At 39.7% G+C, this 11,245-nt stretch overlaps 1 protein-coding gene across 4 annotated transcripts in view; it reads right to left on the bottom strand.

The window, feature by feature from the left end:
• rgs12b (regulator of G protein signaling 12b) overlaps positions 1-11,245 on the bottom strand; it is a 257,282-nt gene that overhangs the window by 176,916 nt on the left and 69,121 nt on the right. For all 4 annotated transcript variants that reach the window (XM_028801721.2, XM_028801717.2, XM_051928237.1 and 1 more), the window contains one exon: positions 1-38. This exon is cut by the window's left edge and continues 82 nt beyond it. In XM_028801721.2, the coding sequence (XP_028657554.2) occupies positions 1-38 (38 nt within the window). The remainder of the gene's footprint in view (positions 39-11,245) is intronic.

Below are 11,245 nucleotides of genomic sequence, written 5' to 3'. Positions count from 1 at the left end.
CTTGAAAATCCTAGAGATATCCCACGGAACTTGGATGTCTATAAAGTGTAAAAGAAAGAAAAATGATTACCCTTATTGTTATTACAACCTCATCATTGCCCAGGAAAAGAGTGCTCAAATAATTAAACCAACACACCTGAAGTCACAAGTCATTTATTTATCTCTTGAATATGAGAACTACCCTGGGCAGGTAGAAAACTAAGAAGAATTTGGCATGTGATAAAAAGAAAATAGTGCGACACACTCCAAGAAGCATCCAAGAAAGTAAACATGAAAATCTGGTTTAACTATCACAATTAACACCTTTGATTACACACAGCGACAGTCACCACAGCATAAATATTAATGGGGGTACTGGAGAAGAATGGGTACCCACAGAAAATTTTGCCACCCACAAAATCAAGGAGCATTTATAGAGACCAACAGAATAAGACAGAGAGGTAAACATTATGTTTGGTTGGTATTAAACAACAATATTAAAAAATAATCCCAAATCGCGTCTAATTTCTTGATTTAAAAAAACATTTTTTACATTAAGCATTTCAGCTTGCAAATGAGCCTTAGCGTTGAGAAATTAATGCCTAATAACAAGACAAGTGCCCATTTTCACTGACAGTACAGGTGCCCACAGCAGTCCTCTGTCAAGCACACACCCCTGCCACACTTTGATCCTCACAATTATAAAGCTGTCCAATCAGGCATAAATAAAAAGACACTTTAAAAGAAAAATATGAATCCTGGTTGATTGACATAAGTGGGGCATGATCAGAGCAGGTGTCTAATAGGTCATGAAGTTGTGCATTTGATTGTTTTACAGTGCTGCAAGAAGTCTATATGGATAACCATTCAAAACAAAAGCCCAACAGGGCAGTGAAAACTAAAAAAAAAAGAAACATGGAGACCTGGGTTCGCTTCCCGGGTCCCCCCTGCGTGGAGTTTGCATGTTCTCCGCGTGTCTGCGTGGGTTTCCCCAAAGACATGCAGGTTAGGTGCATTGGTGATCCTAAATTGTCCCTAGTGTGTGCTTGGTGTGTGTGTGTCCTGTGGTGGGCTGACCCCTGCCAGGGTTTTGTTCCTGCCTTGCGCCCTGTGTTGGTTGGGATTGGCTCCAGCAGACTCCCCGTGACCCTGTGTTAGGATATAGTGGTTTGGAAAATAAATGACTGACTGAAAAGACCCAGTTGTGCTGAAAACTACACCAGACATTTAAATAAGTCACTCTATTGTAAAAAAAAGAGATTTTTTTCAAGTCCCGCCCTCCTCTCAACCATGTTTCAACCATGCCCACGGTCTCCTCACCTCTCATTCGTGTAAATGCTTTTGTCAGATACAGTTCCTGCTCTCTCAGCTCTTATAAATTTTTACGTCTTCCTCACTTTAAGTACCCAATAAAAGACGACTAATTATGTCCAAATCTTATTAAAGAATTTCATCCCAAAGGGGTATCAACAGAAGAAATGAGTTCACAGGCAATCCCAGCACCGAGAAACGATGAAGTCAAACAAATTAAAGCGAAAATTGTCGCTTGGTTACACGACAAATTGGTTAAATGCATATCAATATGCTATGCTGAAACAGCATACAAGAAAGGTAAACAAGCATACAGGAAAGGTGACAAGTGTGGTGCCCGGCGGGCGTCCATGCCCGGCCGGGACACCCAGGAGGAGTGGAGGAGGGCTTGTGCCTCCGCCAGGACACGAGGGGGCGTCCTCCCTGGTGGCTTTGGGGACCACGGGTACGGAGCTTGGAAGCTCAACCCTGTAGGGGCCCGTGGTCACCGCTAGGGGGCGCCCCAATGCCTTGGGAGTGTTGGCCCTCAGTACTTCCGCCACACCGGGAAGTACTGGGGAGGAAGAGACTTGAAGACACCCGGTGGACTTCCGGCTTCACCATGGGAGCTTCCGCCACACAGGGGTGTGGCTATGAGCCCTCAGGATCCACCTGGAGTCCTTCCGGGAGGAATAAAAGGGGCCGCCTCCCTCCAGTCAGGAGCGAGAGTCGGGTGGAAGAGGAAGAAGCTTGGTGGAGAGGAGTGGAGGCGGACCAGAGACTGATAAGGCATTGTGTGGTGGCCAGGACTTAAAGGGGTGATTGGTGCCGAGGCACTGGGTATGTGCACTGTATATAATATGAATAAACACGTGTGTGGTAAAACCATCATGTCTGCCTGTCTGTGTCCGGGCTGTTCCCCACACAAGAAAGGTAATGTAGTAAATCTTCCGCAAATAACATTAGACACCAAAGGAGATCTTGATATGCCAGTCGTATTAAAACGTTTACAGTCTCCCGTTAGAATAGCTTTTGCTATGACAATTAATAAATCACAGGGACAAACATTTGAAAAAGTCGGTTTATTTATTAGAGAGAAAGAAACAATATTCACTCATGGGCAGTTATATATTGCATTGTTGCGATGTAAGTCCAAATACAGAATCAAAATTCAATGCGATATTGAAGAAAAGTTCATTCAAAAAAATTGTTTTTACTGAAGTTTTACAGTAAAAGTGTATTTGTGTGTTAATTTCAAAGCCAAACGGAACCAAAACATATAAACACAACAAATACCCCTAACGCAATATGAAACAATTTTCTTTCAATTTATTACGTTTTACTATTTTTTTTTACTATAGTTAATTACTCGTTGTGATGTAAAATAGTTAGTTCTATTATGCATATGTTACAATTCACATGAAAATAACAATCTGTTTAAATTATACATCCGCGAGCAGCAGATCGTAGAGCCCGCCCGGGGGTTGGCGAGTGAAGCAAGTAAGGGGCAGAGCCCCCAGTAAACAAAATAATGATTTTAATAAGTGCTTTGAACAAATCACAAATACTGGAGTTAAGACTAACAAGAAAAGACCTTACAGATAGTCGAAAGAGGCCTGTTATCACTGCTTCTTGCAGGTTTAGCTGCAATGTGCAATCCAGTTCTGTGGAGTTTCTAACATAGATGTGAACCACCAACTATGTGGCACACACGAGGTAACTGCAGGGCAAAAGATACACAAACCAAAGCCAAACCATAACAAAATTAACTCCTCTCCACTCTTACTTTGTTTGGCCCCAAAACACTCAGTTACAGATCATCTTTTTACCACAAAGTGACAAAAGCCTTTTAAAAATGTCTAACTAATTTTAGTTAACTAAGATATCAGAACAGAATTTGAATTCCAGTAGATGTGATGTTAAACACAAATGAACAAATAAGAAAGGTGACAAAGTTTTGGACCTCTTGTTACTTTACTCCCTGCACCTGATTTACTATTTGCATAAGTGATGTTCATAATTTGTGAATATATGTGTGTATTTGGATGGAGTGTATCTGATAGAGATGGTGAGCTTGGAGTCCTAATCCTGCCTTGTTATACAAAAAGACAGTTAAATCACTGTTGCTTGAACAGCAGATGTACTTGCCACTTATTTAGCCTGAACGTTCTAATAACTTTAACAGTTCATTCTTATGCTCAAGGATATTAGTTAGGTAAACACATCACACACACCAAAATAAACAGGCATGTAACATACACGTCCCCAGCCAAGTTTCACATTTTTCATGACTTTCCACTCAGGTGTTACATGTGATGTTATCTCATAAGAATGGCTTGTTGAATACCAATAAAAATTGATGGACATTAGCACAACCAAACTATGTCCAAAAAAGAAGTCAAAATCAATGAAAGACTGTAGTTGTGCTTTCATTTTGCCTGTACTGATTAATAAAACATCCACACAAACAGAAACACCGGTATTGCAGTCCGCCCAGAATATCTACACAATTTAAAACATCTAAAGCACGAATGACCTATTTGCTTAACACCTCCCATATTCTATAAATCTCACTCCTTGTGACTTCTTTTTGCCCCCGAGATTAAAAATGAAACTGAAGGGAAGACAATTTGCTACCATGATAGAAGGGAATTGCTGTAAATAGTATGATTTCTTTTATTAAAATTCCGTGAATTTTTGGGTCCCCCTCATAACGATATTTATTATTATGAGATAGTGCAGTCTGTATCACAGCTTAACAAATTCCACTGCCTAAAAACATTTTTGAAAAGGTTTATCTGTTAACACTTAGGTTTCATCGTGTTTTTCTTTAATAAGAATGTTTCTGCCTTGCATCTACTGAAAAATCTAGAGGCTCTGACTCCCACCAACTGTGTGCTGGAAAAATCAACTTGGAAAAAATGAGTGAAGAGAGGATAGTTTTAAATTCTTACACTCTTAAGACTGACTGAAATAATTTCCAAAGCTGTTTACTTTTTCAGATAAAGAAAAAAAATGGAACTTTTGACACTAAGGTTATTTCTGACACTAAATAATAGACTTGGGTATAATCACAGAGTAAGCTGCTTGACTTCAGTAGAATGCTATATCATTAAATAGCACATGGCTCTGCATGAAGCTTCTCCAAAACTAGTTCAGCCAGCTCAAGTTTATCCAGCAGCACTTCTCCGTAAGCTATATATTTAACAAACAAATGCTGAAGAGATACCAAAGGTAGTAATTATACATAATTAGAACTTACACAAGTTACATGTAACAAAGTGCCGCACAACAAAAGACACACTCACCATTAAATTACCAAGTACTGAGAAAATAAATAAATACCCAAACAGTGATTTAAACCATAGTGTGTCGAGTCTGCTAGCACAAAAGTTCATTTCCTAATAATATATTAAACCAGTAGAATTCTTCACTCTCAGCTACTTACAGATTTCAAATCCAGTCTGAAAAAGATCAGTATGATAGAAAGTAGCACAAATGCAGCAAAAGCAACATAATTTTTGTACCAAAGACCAATGACAAGGGGGGGAAAAATGTTTTTTTAAGGTTCTGATATTTAAATGTTGGAGGTCCAAGATATGAAACAAAAATACAGCTATTTTCAGAAAAAAGACATGCACACATATAATTGATGCACTAAAGATTGGAATTTCAGAAAATATTGGCCTGGACCAAAAACCAAATGCCTGCACTTTTCGCATGTGTTTTTGTGCCATTGCAAAATGCCTAAAGTTAATCCAATTTCATTTTTAATTCAATGTTTTTTGCTAAAATTCATTTATAAGATTTCAAGTTAATGAAAAATAATTTTCTCATTGAACAAGCATTGTCATTTTAAAAAAACACTAAACTGGAAACAGACAGATAAATAAATAACTAAATGAAACAGTAGAACAATGTGAACAGAGTTAGCTTGTTGAGGTGCTTTGTCCAGACCTTGACCGGCAAGTCATACAGGTATGCATTGTTCAATAATTTCAATTTGTTCAAACAGCACTGCTTTGCGTACAGACTCAAGTTTTCCCAATATGATCCTTTCCCTTCTCAATTTCTTTGTCAGTATGATTCCGCTTTTTAAAAGTGTTAAGGTCCCTCAAACTCTCCCTATTCATTACTCATTGTAAACAAGCCAATACAATTATCCCACAATGCAATGGAATAAGATTTGATATATCATTTATTCCCTATATCTATATCTTCCCTATATATATTATCTTAAAATTACATAATGTCATTTTGCTTAGTTTGTAGTTGTTTGCCTACCCATTTCATTTTGGGTGCTCTGCAAACCACCAACATATACACAATACCTGCCCACAAATTTTTAATATTTTAAAACTCAGTGTTTTTGCAGCGTAATTTACACTTTAGCCATTTGAAAACATTTCAAAAAAGATTTTGAACAGCCTGTAGTGAATTGTGCATGAGCTGTGCACTGGTTTGTTGGGCACCAGCAGTGATACTCTGCAGAAAACATCTCAACCCATACAGCAATTGGGACAAATCAGTCTGCTAATTTACAAAGTGGACACCCAGTGGGTAGATTTAAAGACAACATAATTATATACTGTGCTTGTAAAATCCTCTATGAAACTGTCAAAGAGGGAAGATTGTTTCAGAAATAAGGAAAAAGTTTAAAAGTTGTCTTTGATACTGGTGACTCGTTTTAAGTTTTTTTTTCTTATTTGTATGCAATATTCTGCTTTAATATGATCTCGTTACCTAGTCAAAGTGTAACCTAACATTAAATAAACATGACTAAGGAATATTTTACATACAAGATGATTTGTTGAATTATTTTGAAGCATTACTGTATTAGTTGTTAAAACTATATATATTATCTCAAACCAGCATTACTTAAACCTAAATTTTCTATTGATTCTTCTGCTTGTATTTACTTAAACACAAACACCACTAGAAAAACTGCTATTACATCCATCCATCCATTTCCCAACCCGCTGAATCCGAACACAGGGTCACGGGGGTCTGCTGGAGCCAATCCCAGCCAACACAGGGCACAAGGCAGGAACCAATCCTGGGCAGGGTGCCAACCCACCGCAGGACACACACAAACACACCCACACACCAAGCACACACTAGGGCCAATTTAGAATCGCCAATCCATCTAACCTGCATGTCTTTGGACTGTGGGAGGAAACCGGAGCGCCCGGAGGAAACCCACGCAGACACGGGGAGAACATGCAAACTCCACGCAGGGAGGACCCGGGAAGCGAACCCAGGTCCCCAGGTCTCCCAACTGCGAGGCAGCAGCACTACCCACTGAGCCACCGTGCCGCCCATTCTCAGTGCATCTATAACATATTGTAGTTTTACCTAAGCATTTCAGCTTCTTTCTACCTCAGTTAGTTTCTTGGACTCAGTCACAGATTTGAATGAACAATTTTAAATTTACTGTTCAGTTTCTTCAACAGACCTAACAATGCGTTCAGAACGTCTTTCACTCAAAAAGCATAAGGATATACGATCCCTCATCTTAATTCAGTTGTCTACTCTACTACTGCCACCTGCTGCACACTTTTCATCCCTGAAGAAAACAAACCTTAGCATTCTTAAGACGCATATTTAGTGTTAAACCCAAAAGTGAATTTTTACTTAACTGCCCAGTATAATTTTATATCATCAATCATGTTTAATAAGATGGAATCTTACATTGGAAGAGACAATTAACCAGCCTGTGCATCAATTGCAAAAACAAATGTGCCAACAACTATGATGGATCCTTATCCATGATTAAAAGTATCAGTTAAACAGAAAACAATAATAATCTACCTGGTAAAGAAAAGAAAAAATTCTAGTATTCTAAATAAGGCAAATAAAAAAATAAATGCATGACTTTTCAGAAGCTTTTCCTTTTGTAGCATATCCTTTAAACTATATCATCCAATGTGTGCTATGAATACAACTCTAAAGTTAACTACAAACTACTATATTATGTAAAAACAGGTTTCCTATTCTTTCTTAAACAGGGGAAAACCGAAAAAAAAATTGAAGAGTTCATAAAAAATTACATAAAGAGAGAGCATCATATGAAGCACTAGCACATCATCTCTGCCTTGTGGCCAATGCTCCTAGACTGGGCTCCTGTGTCCCTGGAATTAGATCAGGTGTTTATCCAAAAAAAAAAAAAAAAAAAACCGATGGACTTGATTTTATTTACATGATAAAATGCATAAGAAATTATTTACAAATATTCTCCATCAGTCAATATATACTGTGTAAGAATGACGCTATATAGCGCCTGACCAGACACAGATTGTTTTATTTTACACGTTCCTCCCGTGTTCAAACACATTATTTTCTTCGTCTGTGGGCTACGCCTTTCTTGTACCCACAGACACAACACAGTCCCAAGCACAAGTAACACACAAAAGCACTTCTCTCTCTTCCACCACCACTCCTCCACAAGCTTAGTCCTCCTCCTCCCAACTCTGGCCGCCGAGTGGTGGTCGCGGACTCCCTTTTATTGGGTACCCGGAAGTGCTCCAGGTGGTTGATTAATCGACATCCGGCTGCACTTCCGGGTAAGGCGAAACCAGTGCCCAAACGGGGCCAGCTGCACCTGTTGCAGCACCCCCTGGCGGCGCCTGCGGAACCCCACAGAGCAACATAGAACTCCAACCCCCATGAAGCCCTGGGGGAGTCCGAGGCACCACTGCAACCCAGCAGGCTGCCATCTAGCGTCCAGGGGGAGATACTGGGCTTCCCACCCTTGTCCCCCTGGTAAATGTGGTGAAGGGGCGTCCCGGCCAGGCATAGGTCCCACCCATCCGTCACAACTTACAACAAAAAAGTTCAGACGGCAGTCAACTAAGTAGGAAATTTTATTTCATATTCCTATACCCTGCACCAAAGTGGTTTTGATATTTAAACCACAGTCAGCCTCTTTCTCAGAATTTCAATTTCTACAACTATAACAACCCTTTTAAACCAAGACAGCTGTTACCACTTGCGGTACAGTAGATTTAAACTGCTCACTCTGTTTATCTAATAAGAGTTTAATTATATGCAAGAAATTAATGAAAGAATGTGTGAAAGGTGAATAGATGTAGCTTTTGGCTTTAACTGAAGATTTAAAAAAAAGAAGCAAAAGGGTAGAGGGTTAGGCTTCTACCCAAAACAGGAAAAGAGGAAAAAATAGCAGCTGTCAGATTTTTAGGTTGACACAATATTTTAAGAGAAATAGCATTAATATCCCTTTCATGCCGCACAGTATTTTATAAGAAAGACTGTGTGAATACCTTCCAAAGAAATGCACACTACAACATCAGCATTTTCCTTTCAGCCACAATCCAGCATTAAATAAGTAAAAATGCTTGCACCAGTCTGGTGAGATAATGCTAACATTTAAACACTCACAGAAACATACACGAGATAGTCCCCTCCATCCTGTGGAAATCTGTTTTAACGGTAAAGAGCAAAGCAAACTGCTAATGAAAACATAATAATATAGTTTTGTAGCTCCCCCAACAGTTATCTCTATATGATAATAAAAATTCTCTGTATTTAAAACATAAAATTACACAAAGAAGATAATATATAATCACAGTGAATATTGGGATACTGTTACTTCTTTAGAAAAGAAGGACAGTCTTATGCAGCAACACAGAAATCTTTCCAAGTGTGCATATTATGTACCTATTTTCTGATCCACCGTTTTCAATCACAGGCACATCAAAGCCGACCCCCACCAGCTTCAAATAAAAGGCAGAAATCAGCTCTGAATAAGACATTACTTTATAAGTAATACTCAACCTTTTTCTTAGGAAGTGCCCCTATTGACGTGTGAGCGCAAGGATTTATTAGGATGATTTCAGTGGAACTGTACTTTGCAATTATCATGTGAAAAGGTTAAGTACTAAGTAAGTGTTAAGGAGGGTTCATGGAAATTGTTGACTTTTTCAACATATTTGAACAGGCAAACACAAGATCTTCATGCAAATAAAAACACAAGGAAAATTTGCCTTTTTAATCATTTATTCAACAAAAATATCAACAAATGTAATGGTCTACTGGGGAAAAAGCAAGTTTACCCTTAGCCTAAGAAGCTACTACCGCCCCTTTAGCAGAAATTACTTCTTCTAGGTATTTTGTAACTCATCTTTAGGTATTCACAATACGTTATTATATAGAAAGCCTACTTTTACACTATTTATCTATGTTAATGTGAGCCTGTATTTATTTTTACTTATTCACAATTATTCTTGCTTAATTTAATTTGTTTTTCTTTTATTGCAGCTATTTCACTGATATTTTGTGAAGCACTTTAAGCTACATACATCCTGTGTATGAAAATGTGCTATAAAAATAAACATTGTTGTTAGTTTTTGCATAACTGCTCATCAGTCTCCGAAATCAACTGTGAAATTATTGACCACTTCTCCATGAAAAACTTCATCATTTGAAAGATGTTTGAGTTTTCTTGAATGTACTGCCCATTTCAAATCCCCACACAACATTTCAAAGGAACTCAAATTACTAAGTCATTCCATAACCTTTTATTTCTTCTTTATCAGCCATTCCTTTATGGATTTGGTAGTGTGCTTTGAATCATTGTGTTAAAAGGTCAATTTCCAGAGATATGGTCTCACATTCTCCCCAAGTACACTTTGATATGATGCAGCATTCATAATTGACTTGATCAATGGAAGCTGCCCAGGCCATAAGGCAGCAAAGCAACCCCCAAACCATAACATTTCCACCACCATGTTTCACAGTTGGTACATGTATGAGAGTAGTCTCCTGAAGTCTTCAGCTTGCACCAAACATGATTCTGGAGCATATTGTTCCAGAAGGCCGGGACTTTGCCAATATGTCCAATGGCTTACTGTGGTTTCACTCAGATGTTCTTTTTGGACAACAAAGGCCTTTTCCTGGCACACCTTGCATGCTGGTCAATTTCGTGCATTCTCCTTCTGACAAGTAAGCCCGCGATTCGCTAGCGAATCGGAAATCCAAGAATGGCAATCAGTTTCTGTTCCGTCCGATATTTGGATGGATGACATATCATGGAGGGTGGGTGCATTCTGGGGAAATGTCATTTAATTCAATAAGCAAATATGTACTAAAGCGGTTTCGTTTTGTGGAGATGTGATTCTGTTGCCTTTGCTGACACCGACTGCTGGCATAGTGGAGCACAGCATGTGTAGTTTACAGGTTGTGGTGTTCGTGTGCCAGCCACTGAGTCGGGGAAGCCGCTGGATTTGAGTCTGTGACAGTTATGTGATCTATATTACTGGCACAGTGGATTAGAGCAAGTGTACTGAACAGGTTGTGTTGTTTGGGCGCCACCTACTGACTCTGGGAAGCCGCTGCGTTTTGACTCTGGGGCGTGCGACATGGTGCAATATGCGGCTCGGTGGGAAGCCGCTGCGTGATGACATATCATGGAGGGTATATGCGGTGGTGTGGGCGGTCACGTCCGGGCGGCTGTACAACCTGGCATGCACGCTTTACCTCAGGTGTAGTTCACAGGTCGTAGGCATGGTAAAGTTTCCATTTATTTCAATAACCCTATTTGAACTAAAGCGGTTTCTTTGTGTGGGCGCCTTCGTTCATTGTTTGTATCCATAACTGTACAGGTTGTGTTGTTTGGGCGCTCACAGGTTGTGATGTCAGGGCGCCACCTACTGACTCTGGGAAGCCGCTGCGTTTGACTCTGGGGCGCCAAGGCCGCAGTGTGCATGCGTGCATTCGACTCTGGACTCTGGGGTGGGGACCAAGGCCGCAGTGCGCATGCGCCTCGGTGCGTCCGCCGTGCATAAATTAACTGTGGTTTAGTAAGATCTGGACTCTGGGGCGGGCGCCAAGGCCGCAGTGTGCATGCGCCTCGGTGCGTCCGCCGTGCATAAATTAACTGTGGTTTAGTAAGATAGATTGCAGGTGCATGCACTTTGACACAAACATTTGCAAGATTTAACAACAAATCCCACAATGA

The sequence above is a fragment of the Erpetoichthys calabaricus genome, chromosome 5 (genome assembly GCF_900747795.2).
Source record: "Erpetoichthys calabaricus chromosome 5, fErpCal1.3, whole genome shotgun sequence".
Taxonomy (NCBI): Eukaryota; Metazoa; Chordata; class Cladistia; order Polypteriformes; family Polypteridae; genus Erpetoichthys; species Erpetoichthys calabaricus.
The sequence above is the reverse complement of the archived record's forward strand: the minus strand, read 5'-3'. Positions and strand labels throughout refer to the sequence as shown.